The sequence below is a fragment of the Sus scrofa genome, chromosome 14 (assembly GCF_000003025.6).
Source record: "Sus scrofa isolate TJ Tabasco breed Duroc chromosome 14, Sscrofa11.1, whole genome shotgun sequence".
Classification (NCBI taxonomy): Eukaryota; Metazoa; Chordata; class Mammalia; order Artiodactyla; family Suidae; genus Sus; species Sus scrofa.
Window position 1 is genome coordinate 29,608,375 of NC_010456.5, and position 21,157 is coordinate 29,629,531.

General features: G+C 40.2%; 1 protein-coding gene across 6 annotated transcripts in view; it reads left to right on the plus strand.

Annotated features, from left to right (window-relative positions):
- Positions 1–13,847, plus strand: part of SBNO1 (strawberry notch homolog 1) — a 63,119-nt gene extending 49,272 nt beyond the window's left edge. For all 6 annotated transcript variants that reach the window (XM_021073996.1, XM_021073992.1, XM_021073993.1 and 3 more), the window contains 4 exons: positions 2,527–2,664; positions 3,978–4,054; positions 5,785–5,978; positions 7,410–13,847. In XM_021073996.1, coding sequence (XP_020929655.1) covers positions 2,527–2,664; positions 3,978–4,054; positions 5,785–5,978; positions 7,410–7,552 — 552 coding nt within the window. In that variant the 3' untranslated portion in view covers positions 7,553–13,847. The remainder of the gene's footprint in view (positions 1–2,526; positions 2,665–3,977; positions 4,055–5,784; positions 5,979–7,409) is intronic.

Sequence of the window (21,157 nt, forward strand, 5' to 3'; positions counted from 1 at the left end):
TATAAGGTTATTGGGGGTTTTTTAATTTGAAATTATTATGGTTTTTTGTTTATTTTGTCTTTTTAGGGCCATACCCATGGCATATTGAGGTTCTCAAGCTAGGGGTCAAATTGGAGCTGTAGCCACTGACTTACACCATAGCCACAGCAACTGGGGATCTGAGCCGTGTTTGCCACCTACAACCACAGCTCACAGCAACACCGGATCCTTAACTCTACTGAGCATGGTCAGGGATGAACCCTGCATCCTCATGGTTACTAGTCGGATTCTTAACCCGCTGATCCTCACCAGTTTCCCTTGAGTGAAAGGATGTGGTAACATTGGTCCTTGGTTATTCTTTGCGTGGCAGCAGGCAGCTGGATGTGAGAAGAAACCTACCTGGAAGCTTTAGGCTGTTTCTTTGAACCTCCTTAGCAACAAGCAGATGCACTTAGAATTTGTTTAACGTGTATAAACATCGGGAAAACCGTATCAGAATCACTTAATTCCATTGTAGTGTGATGATTTATTTTATAATTATGTTAAATTAACCTGGCACTGTCAAGACAGATCACACTGTTTAAACACTGCCCTAAAGTATAGTAAGTTTGAGTATTTCATATTAGCCGATACATTTTATTTTGTTTTATTTTTTTTTTTTTTTTGTCTTTTTGCCATTTCTTGGGCCACTCCCATGGCATGTGGAGGTTCCCAGGCTAGGGGTTGAATAGGAGCTGTAGCCACTGGCCTACGCCAGAGCCATAGCAACTTGGGATCCAAGCCACGTCTGCAACCCTCACCACAGCTCATGCAACAGCCGGATTCCCAACCCACTGAGCAAGGCCAGGGATGGAACCCGCAATCTCATGGTTCCTAGTCGGATTTGTTAACCACTGAGCCACAACAGGAACTCCTAGCCAATGCATTTTAAATGTATTTTTCCTGTCGTTTCATAGATTTTGCAGTAATTAAACAATATTACAAATCATTTGAACAAGTGAAAGACAATCTTTAGTATCCATAAAGAGAAAAGTAAAATATTAAGTCTTTTGTCCTTGTAAGAATTATCTTATATGAAACATTAGTAGCTAACAAATGATTTATTTTGTAGAGGATCTGGGAAAATGTCTTTACTTTGAAACTTCTTTTTCCTTCAATTTTGTTCCAGAGATTATTGCTTTGAAATTGTTCACCATTCCTTAAAACACATATTCACTTCCCAATCTTATATTTCTTTGAGCTAAATGGGGCTTTTTACAACTCCCTCCTCTTAGTCATAAAGTTCAACCTCTTCTAAAAAAAAAAAAAAGCAGGAGTTCCCGTCTTGGCACAGTGGTTAACGAATCCGACTAGGAACCATGAGGTTGTTGTGGGTTCCATCCCTGGCCTTTCTCAGTGGGTTAACAACCTGGCGTTGCCGTGAGCTGTGGTGTAGGTCGCAGACGCAGCTCGGATCCTGCGTTGCTGTGGCTCTGGCGTAGGCTGGCAGCAACAGCTCTGATTCGACCCCTAGCCTGGGAACTTCCATGTGCCGTGGGATCGGCCCAAGAAGTGGCAAAAAGACCAAAAAAAAAAACAAACAAACTTTTTTTTTTTTGCTTTTTAGCAAAAGCAGCATATAGAAGTTCCCAGGCTAGGGGTCGAAGTAGAGCTGCAGCTGCTGGCCTAAGCCACAGCCATAGCAGTGCAGGATCCAAGCCACGTCTGTGACCTACATCACAGCTCGCAGCAATCAATGCCAGATCCTTAAGGAAGGCCAGGGATTGATCCTGCATCCTCATGGATCCTAGTCAGGTTCGTTAACCACTGAGCCATGATGGGAACTCCCTTTTTTTTTTTAATTTTAAATAAGGCAAGTTCCATCAGTTGTCTAATTCGTCCTTTTCTTCCACTTCTCCATCATATTTATGTATTATTTGGTCATCATTTGTTGTTTTTTTTTTTCCTGTTAAAGCATTACTGTTTACACATCAATTTATTATGTGATACTTCACCCTCACACAACCGTAAGAATAGGTAGTAGCACTGATGGATTAGATTAAATCAGAGGACTATAGGTGATCAGAATCATTACCTTTAAGGTTATATTTCATTGTAAACTGAAAGAGGGTAACATATAAAAGAGGTAAAAGTTATTTTCCTGTGGACCCTTCATGCCTAATAGCTGGATTTTTACTTCATATCTCTGAGGCTCATTAAGCTGTGAGTTCAGTGTCGTGGACTAAAAGAGTCGAAATTATCTCCACTGGACATTGGTGCTTTAAATCTTATTCAACATAGTTTTCTAAAAACTATCCTATCCTTTAATATCTTCAGCCCATCCCAGAGTTTAGGTCTGTTAGCCTTCATTGTGGTGAGACCTCATTCCACTCAGTTACACAGCAGGTGTCAGCCTGTCCTCACAGTTATGTGTTTATGTACTCACTTGGCATTATAGTCTTTGAAAGGATTATATTTGCTGAAATGATGGTACAAAAAATAAGCCTATCTGCAAGTGTGCAGTATTGACTATGTTTTCTCACCTGTTTTGTTTTTTTCTATTAACAGATAAGAAACAACAAGAAAACTGCCATCTTAGTCAAAGAAGTGAATCCTAAAAAGAAGCTTTTCTTAGTTTATAGACCAAATACTGGGAAACAGCTCAAATTAGAAATTTATGCTGATCTAAAGAAGAAATATAAGAAGGTATTTTTTTCAATTGTATATGATGCTATCTTATGAATACTTGTTCTTTACGTTGAAACTGTATGTATATATAAAATTGTCAATTTTTCCTATTTGATTACTGGCAAAATGTTTTTAGAAAAAGTTTGATCAAGCCTTGCGAAATTAATTATAATCTTGCTGCAGGTGCACCATATGGAAGTTCCCGGGCTAGGGGTCGAATCAGAGCTACAGCCACAGCACACGCCAGGTCCAAGCCATGTTTTCAACCTACATCACAGCTTGAGGAAACGCTGGATCCTTTAACGCACTAAGGTAGGCCAGGGGTCTTTGAGCCACATCCTCATGTATACCAGTCCAGTTTTTTTCCACTGAGCCCCAGTGGGAACTCCTAGGTCTAGTCTTAATGTTATCAACATTAGGAAACTTAATAAAGATCATTATTTGAAGAAATCCCTTTGTGGCATAGCGGAAACAAATCCGACTAGTAACCATGAGGTTGTGGGTTTGATCCTTGGCCTCATTCAGTGGGTTAGGGATCCAGCATTGCCATGTGCTGCAGTGTAGGTCACGGATGTGGTTCAGATCTGGCGTTGCCGTGGCTGGGGTGTAGGCCAGCAGTTGTAGCTCCGATTCAACCCTTAGCTCAGGAACCTCCATATGCTGCAAGTACAGTCCTAAAAAGCAAAAAAAAAAAAAAGAGAGAGAGAGAGATTATTTGAAACAGCTTATGTTGTCAGAAAAAGAAAGTCTCTATTGCTAACTACAAAAATTAGAATTTTTAAATGAAGAGAATATATAAAAGACTGAAATTCATTCCCACCAACTCTTGGTTTTATTGTGTTGTGTTTATATTTTGCAGTGATTTCTCAAAACAGTGAATAACTCTGTTTCCTGACATTACTATATTATTATTGTTAGTATTACCTTATATTACTGTTATTCCTAGCCATTTTTGAAAACAGTTATAATTGGGAGTTCCCTGTTGGCTCAGTGGGTTAAGGATCTGGCATTGTCACTGCAGCAATTCAGGTTGCTGCTGTGGTGTGGGTTTGATCCCTGGCCCGGGAACTCCACCTGCTATGAGGTGGCAAAAAGAAAAGAGAAGAAAACAATTTTAGTAACTTAGTTGTTTGAGATGTTCATTGCACAGGAAGAACCTCGTGGCAGAGCTTTATGAATAGCATTCAGATGGAAGCAGTAGCAAGGACCAGGTTCTCTATATCGGGAGTACTTTAAGTTGGGTTTTTTTTTTTTTTTTTTGAGACCAAATAAGGCAACTAATTTGTTGAAAAAAATATAGTTTCAATGGAATTTTTGTCTTATTTTCACAGGTAGTGTCAGATGATGCCCTGGTCCACTGGTTAGATCAGTATAATTCATCTGCAGATACTTGTACTCATGCTTATTGGTTAGTATTTTCATTTTTCTCACCATATATTCCAAACCTATAATCAAGATTTAATTGAAACACCTCTTCCCTCGTAGCTATCTGTCCCTATAAGTACACAATGAGCAAATTGTCAATTGCTTGGTATCATTCCTTCAAGCAGAGGTACTTGTTGGAAGTCTGTGGACCACATGCTGTTTTAGGTATCCCTTCTGTTCTTCAGTGATGCTTCCTTACTTCCAACTATTGACTGCCAGTGTGGACTTAACTATCATTCTTAGTGTTGAGATTTTCTTTCTCCTCTCCTTCCTTCTCTTCCTTTATTTTTCCTTCCTCTCTTTTTTTCCACCCAAGGTTTTTTGGTGTCCCAAATCAGATTTATTTATTTTTTACTTAAATATTTATTTATTTATTTTTCTATTCTTTCATTCCCACAGCAAGTGGAAGTTCCTAGGCCAGGAATCAAACCTGTGCCATGAAGTGACCCAAACTGTTGCATTGACAACACCAGGGCCTTAACCCATTGTGCCACAGGGGAACTCCCCAACATTTTTATGGCTAGGAAACCATGGAAATGCCTCAGGTGGCTAACAGCACTAGAAAACTTTGTAATGAGCCATGGGACTAATCCTCTTGTGCTACTAGCTAGCCAGAGGTGTTCTCAAGTCATGTTCATTTCAGGGCATTGTAAATGGAGTATCTGGCTGACTTTATGTAAAAGGGTAGAGGATGTAGATGAACTTCAGCTAGGTTTTTATGTAGGCACATGTAGGTAGATAAATTTGCTTTGATGTGAGCAAGGTTTTTTAAATTTTATGAATGAGTTTGTGTTGAAGTTCCTGCTATGGTGCAGCAGGATTGCCAGCATCTTGGAAACAGCTTGGACACAGGTTCATTCCCCACCCCGGCACAGTGGGTTAAGGATCTAGCGTTGCTGCAGCTGCGGCCTAGGTGGCAGCTGCAGCTCAGATGTGGTCCCTGGCCTGGGAACTCCATATGCTCTGTGGTGACCAAAAAAGAAAAAAAAAGTTAGTGCTATTGGAAATTAACTTAAAGTCTTTTAAAATAAAATATGTAAAAAGTTAACCTACAGAAGTCCTCTGAAGTGTTTGCTTTGGATTTTAGCAAGCAAAGTGTTTACATATTAATACTGGAAAACTTTATTGACTTAGGGAAATAATTTTAACTATAAAATTTCGAGGAGTCCCCTGGTGGCTCAGTAGGTTAAAGATTTGGCATTGTCACTGCTGGCTTTCATAGCTTCTGGGGCGCAGGTTCAATCCCTGGCCCTGGAATGCCATTGGTATAGCCAAAAAAAATTTTTGGTAAGTCCTCTTTTTTCACAGTTTAAAAAATTTTACATGTGATTTTATTTTTTTGCTTGTTGAGGCCTTTTCCACTTACCTAATTTAGCACAATGTATGGGTAGTTTAACACTATAGAAATGACTGCCATTCATACAGTAAAGTAATGGGTATTAAGATGTGAAATGTTTAAATGGGTATCAAAACCAATAAATCAGCTCTTCTTGTAGGGAATCAGACCCCCAGAAATAACTGTGGATTTAAAATCAGTAGTGATATCTTAAATTGGAAAGGATAATCCAATATGTCAAAGGATTACAATCTACAAAACTGTCAGTAAAAGCCAATGATGGTGGGGCTTTTTCCACTTGAAATTTGGGTAGATCTTGCTGGCCTTTCATGTGTTTGTGTATGTGTAATACATTTTCTCCTCCTTATCTATCCTAGGCGTGGTAATTGCAAAAAAGCAAGCTTGGGATTAGTTTGTGAAATTGGTCTTCGGTGCCGCACATACTATGTATTATGTGGCTCCGTACTGAGTGTCTGGACGAAAGTAGAGGGTGTTCTAGCATCTGTCAGTGGCACAAATGTGAAAATGCAGATAGTTCGGCTAAGAACAGAGGATGGACAACGGATTGTAGGTGAGTCTTAATTTTTTTTTGGTTCAAGCTGTGAGAAAAAAAATCAATTCCTTTTTTTTTTCTTACCCTACTTCTTACCTCTTAGAATTTTAGCATCTATTCCAGTGATGGGATAGTACTTGCTTTATTATGTTGTTAAAAGTTTAAATGGTAATTAAGCTTTTTTTTTTTTTTTTTCAGGGTTGCACCGTTGGCATATGGAGGTTCCCAGGCTAGGGTTCTAATCAGAGTTGTTGCTGCTGGCCTCCATCAGAGCCACAGCAATGCCAGATCTGAGCTGCGTCTTCTACCTATACCACAGCTCATGGCAACGCCATATCCTTAACCCACTGAGCGAGGCCAGGGATCGAACCTGCAACCTCATGGTTCTTAGGCGGATTCGTTTCCGCCGCACCATGACGGGAACTCCGTAATTAAGCTTTTGAATGGACATTATTGCTTCTGGCTGAAGATCTGTTATAGTTGTTTCTGTCATGCTGCTTCCCGTGCTTTTGCTCCCCTTCCTCACTGTTGATGTCCGTGCAGGCTCCCTGCTTTGAAGACTAAGCTCAGCCTCTTTCTTAGGATTGTCTGAAGTCTACCTCTGAGCCACACTATGGAGAGACTATGGAACTCGAAGCCACTGTGCAGAGATGGTCTGTAGTCCTGCAGGGAGCAAGGGCAGACCAGCCTGTCTGTTCTTACTACCCTATCAAGTACAGGCTTTGTGGGAATCCACCAAGTTCTTGCACTTGTCCTGTTGCTTTTTCTTTGTTTCTTTTGCAACAACCTTCCTCTGTGTGATGGGTTGCACACTGGTAGCCTTTGGGCCAGTCAGTCCATGAACATTTTACTGATCTTCAAGTATTTTTGGTTGTGAGATTTCGTTTGAATTAGTTGCCAGCTTTTAAAAATCAGAAGACTAGATTTTTGTCTTTCAAAACAACAACACTGAGAAGCTTGGAACTTTGAGCCCCTATTCCCACATGGGAGGAATTAAAGTTCCCTTACCCAGGACATGTACTCTGCAGTTTGCTAACATCCATACTATGCCACTTGGAAATTACTGCTTCAGTAAGCATTACTGTTTCAAACTACACTGTTTTGTAGTCTCTCTGGTACATTAGTACCCGCCAGAGAATGTGGTGTTTGCATACATTTATGGAGCCGCAAAGACAGTAAATAGGAGAGTACTGTACTTGGCCTTCTGTTACTCCAGCAAGAAGGTGATACTGCACTAGACTCGTGCATGTGCTCATTTGTGGGTAATGCTGCTCAGGAATCAGGTTACTTCTGAAGGGGCAGATCAGTTATCAGGTATTCATTTAGTTTTGTATAGTCTTATTCATTAAACTTAATATTATGCCTCATTTGGAATTTGCTGCAAAGCTGTATAATACAGTATGATTTCACCTGGATGCAATCTTTATAAATTCTTATGTCTAATTGCAGGTTTGATCATTCCTGCAAATTGTGTGTCTCCTCTTGTAAATCTCCTGTCAACTTCAGACCAGTCTCAACAGCTTGCAGTCCAACAGAAACAGCTGTGGCAGCAGCGTCACCCCCAGAGTATCGCCAATTTGAGCAACGCATAAGAACAGACAGGTTTTAACATGGATGTATCTGAAATGCTGTTGAAGCATATCATTTGCATAAAAATCAGGGACAGTTTCCAAAGAATTATAATTTTTTTTCAGTTGTGCTCTCTCTAGTTAATTTTTTTGGGAATAAGGACAAACCTGGAATAGATAGCAAAACTGAAAATCAGCAGTGCCGATGGTGGTACATATGTCTTTCCTTTTGCTTTTCCCATGGTACTTCCCATATGCATTTACTTTGGGTGAGCAGAGGGGTATGTGTGCTTGTGTGTCCGTCTGTTTGTTTGTTTGTGAGTTTGTTAAAAGCTATGAACCACAATTGGTTTTAAAATGCTTGGAACTTCCCAAACTGGCTTTACTTTATTTTATACAGTGCTCAGGGTTAACGCAGTACATCCATGCCATTGCTATGGGACTTATCTCCGAATGCATGTGTTTTGAGTCTATAAATAGAGAAAATATATATTGGTTTCTTTTTCCAACTTATTAAAACAGTAGGTTTATTAAAGCATGAAATGAAAGGTTGCATATCATGCATTCAGGTTCTTTTCTAGTTTTTGTTCTGACAGTGCATGTCTTTGAAAGCATGCGTAAACAAGATTAACACAGATGTCAAGTAAGAGAGAAACATTTGTAGATGTACAGCATTGGTTATTGCATTTTTATAGTGTTTATACCTGGGTATTGCTTCAAACCCTGCAGAATCCACTTCCCCCATTCTCCCTTCCTGCCCCAGGTTTCTTGTCAAGGTAATGAGTACATACATTTTTTTTGTGATAAAACTCTTAAAAGTTAATTTTAATGTATTAATAGTATTCCTAATGTGTGCTGCAAAATGGCTACAAGCCCGCTTTTCTTAAAATTACATTTTTCTTAAGGATAGTTGTAGAAAGAAGTACAAATTGGCTTCCATCTTGCAAACCATCTTTTTTTTTTTTTTACTTCTTTATCTTCATTTGCTTTGTCACTCGTAAAAATGGAAACCGTACTTGAGTTGTAAACTAGACAATGAGGAAACACTTGAGGCTTCTGCTGTATGTTTATTTCTTGTTGTTATTGTTGTTACCCAGTAACTTGAATATTGTTTTAATGTGTTGTTAAGACATTGTAGAGTTTATCTCAAGCTGTTAAAAATGGTAATGTACAAATGTGAATAGACACTTATCTATAATATGGGTAAGTTTTGTTTCGCCTATAATAGATGTTTATAAAAACAAGTGAGGGGACAATTGGTCTTTTTGTTTCCTTTTTATTTCTTCCCCCTTTTTTGCTTGCACAGGTTGCACTATTGAAAAATTGAGATTGTATAAAACCTGGTCAAAAGCTGCAAGATACCACAGTCTTGTAGATGTCAAATAAAAATTTATTATACTAACCAGAAGTGGACTCTTGTTTAGGCCCTCACCACCTTCAGAAGTAGTCTGTGCCAGGGATGCTGCATAACTTGCGTGTTGCTCAACATTCCAGGTAGCCTTATATTTTGGCTTAAAACCTACCCCTCAAAATTGAAGTGATGTTGAGGAAGGGGCAAATGATAGTACTTTTGATGAATGTTTCTCAAGTTGAGCTGTTCTCTTTTGTTACTTTGTAGACTTATTGCAGAATCAGGTGAGATGTACGTTAAATAATGGGAAAGCTAGGGCTATCATCCTCTTGTGTTTCTTCAAGCCTGAGTTTGGTTATGTGACATTTACCATAAATTTTCTTTCTTTGAATCTGTTTATTCTCAATGCCTAAAAGAACAAATTGCAAATAATTTCTGTTTTTTGGTATATTTTGCCCAGTGGATGCAACTTTTATCCTCAGTCTAGTTCTTGTATCTCAGGCAGTGATCCATATGAATATCAACTAATTTCCCTTGTCAGGGCCGTTAGACCCAGCTGGCAGCCAAGAGCAGAATTGTCCACCTGCACCAAAACTTCCCAGTTATTAGTTCTTCTGTTTTTTAAATCAGGAGCCTGATCAGCTTCCACCAGTATCCTAAGATGAACTAGAACTGTGGAGGGGAAGAAAGACTCTCGTAGGCTTGGCCCAACTTCCCCTTTTTGTATGTGGGGATGTCTTTTTTAGCAGGTTATGGTTTTTTTCCAAGCAGCTTAAGTATGAAGATAGTTTAGCATGCAATTAGTTGACCCTCTAGTCATGATGTAATGTTTGCTCTTGGAATAGCTATCTTGATACAAAGGGGCATATGTATATTCTGTTTTTTATAGACCAGCTCTGTTTTGCTTTTTTAAAAAAGGTCCGGAAATAAGGCCTCTGACCACTCTCAAAGTAGACCTCAGAGAGGGAACCAGTAAATGGATGGGGAGCTGAGGGCTGGTGCCCAGGCTCATCATAGTGTGGGTTGTGTGTGAGCACTGGAGTCTGCCGCCTGTCCTCTCTGGAGATAAACGTATGACCTTTACACTGTGCCCTTATCCAAGTCAGCAAGTTTTAGGTTGGTCAACATGGGAAAACCCAGTACTCAAGGTCCTCCCCTGTCAAAAAATCAAGTCTTAACAATAGCTAACTTCTATAAAACAGATTCTTGTATTTCAGGATCTGAATGCCACGTCTGACCCAAGGGGCCTTGTTGAACCCAGTGTGAGTCCTTTTGGCCTCTGCAATGCCTTTTTCCCTTTTTAAGCAATATGGCTCTGAGCACAAAGATCTGATTATAAATCATGTTAGTGTTCTCAGAGTTAACAGTGCGGATTGTACTAAAAACCACTTTCCTAGTCCAGAGCTGCTCAGATGGTATTGGGAGAGTAGTGTTCCCTAATTTAGCATTCTGCATACCACATGGTCTCCAGCTGCAGTTTAATGGGATTATTATCCAGATACGTATCAATGATATGAATTCCTAGAAGTATTAATATGGTATTTTTAAACACAACTTGATGAAAAACTAAGTATCTTAAGCAGTTTTCCCTTTTTGCTGCTCTATTGCAGATACGCTCTTCAATATCTTTTCTTTACCATCTGTATATAAGTTAGCAAGAACCTGCATCCAAAGCAGTGTAGTAGTGTGTGTATGTATATATCTATATATATATTTATTCCAGTCCAATTAGCACTTCAGAAACTTTTTTGAATTGCATCAGTAAACCTTTTAGTTGTATTTTGCTTTATGTGTAAAAGTTCTAGATTACCAAGATCCAGGGGAATATAATATTTTAGAGGCACAATATTCTGGTTATAGCCCCTGGGGCACTTATTTGCTAATCTCATGTGATGCTATCAGAACAGCTTCCCCCAGGCATGACAAGAAGGAGTACCAGGGCAGCATTTACAGTTGTGTAATGGGAGTCTTTTCCATAGTTCCCCCTACTTTCCAGTTTAGCAGGAGAGAAAAAAAGCAATAGATTAGAAATGATTGATGCGTCTCAATTTATGAAAGTAGGAGTAAAGGAAAAGTGTTTTTCTTTTGGGTCCTTTTCTTGAGTAGATATTAAGAGGAAGGTCCCTATCTAAATATTCTCATTTTAAAAAATGTACCTGAATGATATTTGATAGTTTCTAAGAATGGTGCTATGTAAGAATTGCTGTTAGGCTGGTATCCAGTTAACAGATGTTTAGTTAGTGCAGGCACCCCAGCGACAAAGGCAGCCACTGGATAGGACCCCTTTCTACATCTGGGACCTCCTTGGCCAACACCATATCCATGCACACGCACTGTACACACTTTGTTGCTGGAATATACAACAAGCAGTCCATGTTGTGGCTACAGCTGTGAGCAAAAACCCATTTGTAAAAATTCCTCATTGGATGCCAGTTGTCTAATACAAAGGCAGTGTCTTTTTAAGGGCATGTACATGAAGGAAACACATCTAGATACCTGCAATTAGAGCTAGCTAGTAATTTTTTTCTGAGTACTTGAGGTGAAATCCAAAACCCACCTTCTAATTTTATGCTGTACTTATATATATGTATATAATGTGTATATATAGAAATGTTGAGTTCTTTTGGATTCTGAATGTAAATATTTCATGTAAATTGGGACCCCACCCACTTGTTTTTCTCTTTCCTCCTCCCTTCAATCCTATTTATTCTTTTCTTGACTTCCCATGGGGGGCTTCTTATAATTTTTTTTTTTTTTTTTTTTTGGATGTAGAAACGTATTACAAACTTGGGTTGAATTTGTTCATGTATTTTAGAATTTAGTTTTGCATCTTTACTCTAGAATTCCTGTGTCTTTTGTGTTAATATTTTTCAACATGCCTGATTGTGTTTTGCATTTTTATTACAAATTTTTACTCTGTGCAATGCATTGTATTGGGGGGAATGTACTTGAGTGCAATTTCTGATACTGTCATTATATGACTAGTTATGCTCATTTATGTTGCTCTTTGGAAGCTATAGTGAGCCTGATGTTTTCACCTAAAAATTTTTTTCCCAACACTTCCTTTAAGCTCCTCTAACTTCTTCAGTGCACTTGGGGTCAAACTCAGCTCTTCAGTAAACCCGACTTGTTCCACCCCTTGCAGTTTTTGAGGTCTGCACCAAATCCTTCATCCTTGTGGCTTTCTAGCTAAGAGGAAAATTTTGCAGATTTGAACAGTGATTTATGGCCTGCTGCTGCTGCAAATTTTCTTTTTCTGTAAGAAGCCGAGCCTGTACTGTTCACCTACAAATAAAAATCAGAAACTTACTTTGTAGCGACCACAGGTAATCTGCTTCTGCTCCCACCAGTTAAGAATATTTAGACACAGAGATAGGCCTGGTACATGCCAGTGTCCATACTGACAGTAACATTAGAGAATGTACTTTTGGGACAGTTGTCCTCCCAAATAGAGCAACACAACTGCTATGGAGGCTTCCATGCACCTTCAGCTCATGGGCTGAGGGTAAAAGAGGCAGGTAAAAGGGACTGGCCAGTAGGACCCTGGAGCTATTCCGCCATCCTGTACTGGTGAATTGATCTCAACTAGATCAACCATAAACCTAGGAGCAGAGCTGGATTAAGGCATTCTTAACAATTGAGTTAGTGTTGCCAGCAGGGCAAACCCAGAGGTGGCTCACAAAATACTTAGTGGTCATCGTCACCTGGGAGGCGGACACTGCGTTTTTACTTAAACATTTTGCACTTTGAAGACATTCTCTGTAACTTTCAGGAATGATAGACATGAGCATTTCTTGGGCCTTTCATTCATGTATACATTTCATTCATTACTGTTGAACTTGGGAGACTAAATTTAAAGTTGTCTGCATTTAGGTAAGTTCTGGGAACCTAATTTGTCGTGAACTAGGGCCTGTCGGAAGTGAGGTCTGTTGGGAATCCCTGTCCCAGCTCTTCCTGCCCAGCCTTCCTCCTCTGGCACCCTGGGGCAGTTGAACTGCGCCGTTTGCAGCAGCAGCTTTCAGGACTCCATCAGACAGACTGCGCCCTTGGAGTGCAGAGCAAGGGATGCCACTGGGAATGTCGGTTCTTTTTGATATTGCAAGTCGGGCCTCCTTGGGGCTGAGGGTTGGTCCCCAGACCCCTTAGTGAGAACCCCCTGGCTTTCCTGCCCACCCTGACTGAGGGCCTTCCTTGCTGTGACAGTATTTGTGGCACTGAAGAGGATAAAGAAGCTTGAGCCTTCTTTCTGACTTCCACTTTATGGGGCAGAGAGCTGTTTTTCTACGTAGCACATTGCAGTCTCACCACCATCAGAAAAAAAATCATCCCTTTTATGGTTTATACTGAAATTGCAAACTACTGATGTTATTTTTCAATAACCACTTGTATCTACCATCAACCATGAGAGGTGGGAAGAGGTACGCTGTGTCTCTGCAATAAAACTTGCCAGGTTCTACCTCCGCTGAGCAAAGGATACTTTTATACGTAGGCATAGATCTTCTCCTTTATTAATCTGACATGGTGCATCTTGAGACAACATGATGGAATCCAAAGACAATTTGAAACAAAGGTGGATGTAAACTCTTTTGGTTGTTTTTGTTTCGTTCTCTTTTTTAAAATCTCTCTTTTTATATTGCTACTCTGTTTTGAATGTCCATCAGTGTGAAGGGTACGCACTGTTCTGAGGATACTGCACTGCTTCTTCAGCCTTCCATGGTAATACAGTACCGAGTGTCCAGAAATGATTGTTCTGACCATTTTGATTTGTAACTTTAAAAATTGGATCTCATGCAATAAAAATGTATTGGCTGCATTTAGCGAGGTTTAACCCTTGCAAGTAAAAATGATCAACCATGAAACGTAATACATTCTGTATTGAGGTTTTGTTATTGTGTTTTTTGGTTTTGTTTTTTTTTTTTTTTTTCTTTTTTTCTTTTTTTGTAAGATTCTTAAATAAATTAAACTGGCTAATATGCGCCTCTCTGTTTGTTTTCTTTGTCTGGGTTCTGAGCACCTGTTGGCTCCTTGCATTGGACTTGGGAAGCCAGATAATTGGGGAAAGAACAGGAGAAAAGATACCACAGAATACCCAGAAGAGTGACCAGATCCCTTTGCCCCGTGGGGTGGAGGGGAATCTCCTGGCCCCCTTGACGTGTGTGTGTTGTCCTCTCACTTTACACATGAGGAGATGGGCAGAGAGGTCAGGAAGCCTGTGAGGGGTGGTCTGGACCAGGAGTCTGTGCTGCTGTCCTAGATGTGAACAAAGGCTGTTTTAATATTTGGAATATGGCTTGTTTGTGAGTCTTCCATGTGTGGGGTTTGAAATGCTTGAGAGAGTCATGTTCAATTTGTAGCTTAAACTGCTTAAGGGAATTTAATCAAGCTTGTAAATGGTGTTAACATTTAGGGGAATTTGGTCTGCCAAATATGTGAGATAATTGAGCATTAATTGAAGAACAAGTGAAATGGAGTATTTTACATTTAATCAAAAATTTACTAAAATATTTGTAAGATGAGCTTGAAGACTGAAAGGAAGCTTGTTCTCAAATGTATTACCTTAGTAAATTGAGTATAAGAAATGAGAGACCAGACTTCATGCAGAGCCTCCGTTTCGCTTTGACCTTGTACCCCTTCAGTGTTTTATCTGTAACTCAAGTCTGCTTTCAGCATCACATTGTGTTCCCCTGGGCCTCCATACCATTGATGTTTGGGCCAGGCTGGTCTTTGTGGAGGGGTGGGGTGGGGTGGAGGCTATGCTGTGCACTGTAGGCTGTTTAGCAACATCCCTGGATCTTACCACTAGATGCCAGTAGGACACACTGCATACCCTGAGTCCCCCAGCTGTGAAAACCCCAAATGTCTCTAGACATGGCCCACCGTCCTCTGAGGACCAAAATCACACCAAAGGAAATTAGTCATAAAGAGACACAATGCTGGTGTCTTTGAATGTGTGTGCACACAAGTTCATGTGTGTTTCACAGAGGACAAGGCCCATGAACAAGGGGATGGGCACCAACGTTGAGATACTGAAAATACAAATGTTAGCTGGCCGGGGGCTTGGAGTATGTACAATACAATTTCCATAAGTATGAATATTTATCAGCTAGTCATTTGAGAGCATGATGTAAAGAAGCCATCTGTGGAGGCCTTTATGGAGAGAAAGGAGGCTAAAAGAAATGTGCAAAATGTTTATTTTTAGAGCCCAACTCTTAGCAAGTTGGCTTCATCCTCCAAAAGCTGCCCACTCTGGTCGTCAAGTGCATCATTGGGTTAGGAAAGGCAAGTGCCATGCTACTGGTTCTAAGTCATCATTCAGAGAAGAATTACCACCAGGTATCATGCAAAGGTAAGATGGTGAGATGGACACTAATTAGTCTGGAATACTTAATTTGTATGTTTTTTATTGGTTTTTTGCTTGAATAAATAACACCAGCGCATAACAGAAGTTAACAGGGAGATGAGAACATACAGGGAACATTTTCCCTCTGTTCCTCCTGCTTGCCCCACCCCCACCCCTTCTTTCTAAGGCAGACATTTTTTTCCAGTTTCTTCACTATCCTTTTTTGGGGAAGTTGAGAGGTAAATTTTGGAGTATCACAAAAACTTCTCTAGCCTCTGTTGTTTACCTTTGGTTCCAGGCAAGATTCATTTTTCACAAAGGTGGATGTGTAAGCCCTTTAATTACAGAAGAAATCCAAACTAGAATAAATTATTAATTGCAGGAACATTGCAAATTCATGAGCCTTCAGTCGAAAGTTAAGTGTTTCCTGTTTCCTATTCGGAAGTATTAATATGAAAACTTATGATGTCCTCAAATGTTTGCATGTCCCATCTTTGGTGTTCTATCTGCAGCAAAGCAGACTTAAGAAACAAACTTTTGAGTCTAAAACAAGGATTGAAAAACTGTGGTCCACAGGTCAAATCCAATCTACTACCTGTTTTTGACATTGGATGCTGAGAATAGCTTTTACTTTCTTAAATGGTTGGAAAAACCTATTTAGGAGCTCCTTTGATGGCTCAGTGGGTTAAGAACCCAACATAGTGTCTGTGAGGATACGGGTTTGATCCCTGGCCTCAGTGGGTTAAGGGTTGGCATTGCCACCAGCTGCAGTGTAGGTCGAAGATGCAGCTCAGATGCTGCATTGCTGCAGCAGCTCCAATTCGATCCCTAGCCTGGTAACTGCCATATGTTTCAGGTAAAGGAAGGGAAAGTTTTTGTCAACAAAAAAACATGAAATTCAAATATCAGTGTTCATAAAGTTTTGTTGGAACCCAGTCATGCACATTCTTTTATGCAGCATCATCTAAGGCTGTGGTAGTGCTACAATGGCAGACTTGCTCAGTCGAGACTTATGTGGCCTGCAAAGCTTAAAGTATGTGCTATCTGACTCTACAGGAAAAGCTTGCTGGCTTCAGGTCAATAAAACAGGAATCATGGCAGAAACAAAGCTGAAAATGAGTAAATTTGAATGTAGACCTCTGATGAAAACCCAACTTGATACAAAATATGGTTTTAGTGTCCTGAGCACATAAAACACATTGGAGTCACTAACTACTAAGTTAATTACACTTCACCCACAACTTGTCTGTCAAACTCTTGGGTCTGGCTGCCTCTTAACTTTCTTAGCTGTCTTTAGTTTTTTGTGTTTTTTTTTTAGTTTAATGTTTATTTATTTATTTATTATTAAATTTTTTTCCCCCACTGACAGCATGGGGATCAAGTTACTCTTAAATGTACACATTTTTTTTCCCCACCCTTTGTTCTGTTGCAATATGAGTAGACATAGTTCTCAATGCTACTCAGCAGGATCTCCTCGAAAATCTATTCTTTTTTTTTTTTTTTTTGTCTTTTTGCTATTTCTTCGGCCGCTCTCGCGGCATATGGAGGTTCCCAGGCTAGGGGTCTAATTGGAGCCATAGCCACCGGCCTACACCAGAGCCACAGCAACACGGGATCCGAGCCGCGTCTGCAACCTACACCACAGCTCACAGCAACGCTGGATCCTTAACCCGCTGAGCAAGGGCAGGGACTGAACCCGCAACCTTATGGTTCCTAGTCAGATTCGTTAACCACTGCGCCACGACAGGAACTCCGTAAATCTATTCTAAGTTGTATCTGATAACCCCAAGCTCCCGATCCCTCCTACTCCCTCCCTCTCCCGTCAGGCAGCCACAAGTCTATTCTCCAAGTCCATGATTTTCTTTTCTGTGGAGATGTTCATTTGTGTTGTATATTAGATTCCAGTTATAAGTGATATGTGGTATTTGTCTTTGTCTCTCCGACTTATTTCACTCAGTATGAGAGTCTCTAGTTCCATCCATGTTGCTGCAAATGGCATTATGTCATTCTTTTTTTATTGCTGAGTAGTATTCTATAGTATATATATATACACCACATCTTCCTAATCCAATCATCTGTTGATGGACATTTGGGTTGTTTCCATGTCCTGGCTATTGTGAATAGTGCTGCAATGAACATGCGGGTGCATGTGTCTCTTTTACGTAGAGTTTTGTCTGGATATATGCCCAAGAGTGGGATTGTGGGGTCATATGGAAGTTCTATGTATAGATTTCTAAGGTATCTCCAAACTGTTCTCCATAGTGGCTGTACCAGTTTACATTCCCACCAGCAGTGCAGGAGGGTTCCCTTTTCTCCACACCCCCTCCAGCGCTTGTTATTTGTGGACTTATTAATGATGGCCATTCTGACTGGTGTGAAGTGGTATCTCATGGTGGTTTTGATTTGCATTTCTCTTATAATCAGCAATGTTGAGCATTTTTTTCAGTGTTTGCTGGCCATTTGCGTATCTTCCTTGGAGAACAGTCTATTCAGGTCTTTTGCCCATTTTTCCATTGGTTGATTGGCTTTTTTGCTGTTGAGTTGTATAAGTTGCTTATATATTCTGGAGATTAAGCCCTTGTCCTTTGCATCGTTTGAAACTATTTTCTCCCCTTCTGTAAGTTGTCTTTTTGTTTTCTTTTTGGTTTCCTTTGCTGTGCAAAAGCTTTTCAGTTTGATTAGGTCCCATTGGTTTATTTTTGCTCTTATTTGACCTTAGTTCCTTAGGTCAATGTTCTCCAAATTTTTTTGGTCACATAGTCTAATAAACATTTCTGAGCATACTTATATTGTTTATTAAGTTGTTTCTTTTTTTCTTTCTTTTTCTTTTTAGGGCTGCACCTGTGGAATATGGTTCCCAGGCTAGAGGTTGAATTGGAGTTGTAGCTGCCAGCCTGCACCACAGCCACAGCAACGTCAGATCTGAGGCATGTCTGTGACCTACACCACAGCTCACAGCAACGCCAGATCCTTACCTCGCTGAGCGAGGCCGGGGACGGAAACCTCATCCTCATGGTTCCTAATCAGATTTGTTTCCACTGCACCACAATGGGAACTTCCTATTAAGTTATTTCTAAGTTGTTTGTGTGCTACTATGCTACTATGCACATGTTAAACTCCACATAAATAGGGTTCTAATTCCCTCATTCCTGTGAGTTACCCCTCTTACCACCTGGTGCAGGTGCATCCTAGTTTGGAGCTGATTGACAGAAAGTTTCAAAATGATTTCAAGGCCTTCTTGGGCTAATGTTTTTCATTGGAGAAAATGGCACGTGTTGTCTGTCTGCCTTCTTAGGGCATTAGACTTTCCAGAATTCTTAGTGCTTCCTCTCATCAAGACTTCCCTAGGAGTTCCCGATGTGGTGCAGCAGAAATGAATCTGACTAGTATCCATGAGGAGGCAGGTTTGATCCCTGGCCTTGCTCAGTGGGTCGGTGATCCGGTGTTGCCATGAGCTGTGGTGTAGGTCACAGACGCGGCTTGGATCTGGCATTGCTGTGGCGTAGCCTGGCAGCTGTAGCTCTGATTAGACCCCTAGCCTGGGAACATGCATATGCCACAAGTGTGGCCCTAAAAAGCAAAAAAATAAAAAACAAACCAGAAAACCAAAACCTCCCTAATCTTACAGATGAATCTAAGGCCCAGGGTGGGAGAAAAGAATGGGAGAAATATTTGCAAACTCTAAGTCTGAGACGAGACTAGTATCCAAAGTAAAAAAAATCTTAAAACTTAACATAAAGTTAACTCAAGTTTAAAAATGGTAAAGGATTAGAATAGATGTTTCTCCAAAGAAGATAACAAATGGCCAGTAAGCACATGAAAAGAAGCTCAATATCATCATCCATTAAAGAAATGCAAATCAAAACCATGAGATTCCAGTTCACACTCACTAGGATGCCTAAAATAAAAAAGCCAGATAGGAGTTCCCGTCGTGGCGCAGTGGTTAACGAATCCGACTAGGAACCATGAGGTTGCGGGTTTGGTCCCTGCCCTTGCTCAGTGGGTTAACGATCCGGCGTTGCCGTGAGCTGTGGTGTAGGTTGCAGACCGGGCTTGGATCCCGCGTTGCTGTGGCTGTGGCGTAGGCCGGTGGCTACAGCTCCGATTTGACCCCTAGCCTGGGAACCTCCATATGCCGCGGGAGCGGCCCAAGAAATAGCAACAACAACAACAACAACAACAAAAAGACAAAAGACAAAAAAAAAAAAAAAAGCCAGATAACAAAAGTGTTGGTGAGGATATGGAGAAACTGAAAACCTTACACATTGCTGGTAGAAATGTAAAATGGTACAGTCACTATGCAAAATAGAGTGGCAATTCCTCAAAAAGTCAAACATAGAGTTACTATGTAACCCAACAATTCCACTCCTGGGTATATACCCCAAAGAATTGAAAACATATTCACAAAAATTTGTACACAAATGTTCATAGCAGCTCTATTCATAATAGTAAAAAGTGAAAACAAACCAAATATCCATAAGCTGATGAATGGATAAGCAAAATGTGGTCTATCCATACAGTGGAAATACTCAGCCATGAAAAGGAACAAAGTCTTGATACATGTTGCAATATAAATGGACCTTGAAAGCACTATGCTAAGTGAAAAAGGCTGTACACATATTGTATGATTTAATTCATAGGAAATGTCCAGAATAGGTACATCCATAGGCATGGAAGGTAGACTAGCAGCTGCCTAAAGCTATGGGTAGTGGGGGATGGGGAGTGACTGCTGTTAGGTATAGATTTTCCTTTTCAGATGACAAAAATGTTCTAGAATTAGATAGTGGTGGTGATGATCACAAAACTCACTGAACTGTTGAAGTGTGTGTGTGTGTGTGTGTGTGTGTGTGTGTGTGTGTGTGTGTGTGTGTGTGTGCATATATATATATATATATATATATATATATTTTTTTTTTTTTTTGGTCTTTTCTAGGGCCGCACCTACAGCATATGGAGGTTCCCAGGCTAGAGGTCTAATTGGACCTGTAGCTGCTGGTCTATGCCACAGTCACAGCAACGTGGGTTCCAAGCCACATCTGCAACCTACACCACAGCTCATGGCAATGTCAGATCCTTAACCCACTGAGCAAGGCCGGGGATTGAACCTGCAACTTCATGGTTTCTGGTAGGATTCGTTGACCACTGAACCACAACAGGAACTCCCTGAACTGTATATTTTATTTTATTTTATTTGGCTGCACCAGTGGCATGCAGAAGTTCCTGGGCCAGAGATTGAACTCCCACCATAGCAGTATCAACATCTCGAATCCTTAACCACTTAAAAGGATAAATTTTATACTAAGTAAACTAGATCTCAATTAAAAACAAAAGGAAAAATATTTTTCAATAACGATTAGTGAGGGGGATGGTGGGCAGCATGTTAAAAACACAACATAGAAAGAAAAGAGCCCACAGCATCTGTAGAAGGGACTGAGGCAGGCCACAGAGATCTGGATTCTTGCTGCAAGGAAATGGAGGTTTTGTCAAACAGCTGGCAGGTGATGGAGCCAGAATGAATACCTTATGAGTCCAATTCTTGTAGTTTCTAGCCCTTCACTGGTTCAACAGGAAAATCGCTAGCTATCATGGCTACTGAGCACTTGACCTGTGGCCAGTCTGAATAAGGATGAGCTGTAAGGGTAAAATACAGTTTGGGTTTTGAAGAGTTTAGTATCATAAAAAAGAATGTAAAGTATCTTAATAATTGCTTTATATTCATTATGTATCAAAATCATACCATTTTGGGGTATATTATGTTAAATAAACTATGTTATAATTGAGATTAATTTCACCAGTTCTTACTTTCTAAAATGTGACTACTAAAACTTTTAAATTATTTGCGTGGCCTGCAATACTTTTCTTTTAGACAATGCTACTCTAGAGTACTGGTCCTCTAGAGGCAGGGTAGCAAAAGGGTGATATTAATTTATTCGTGAAA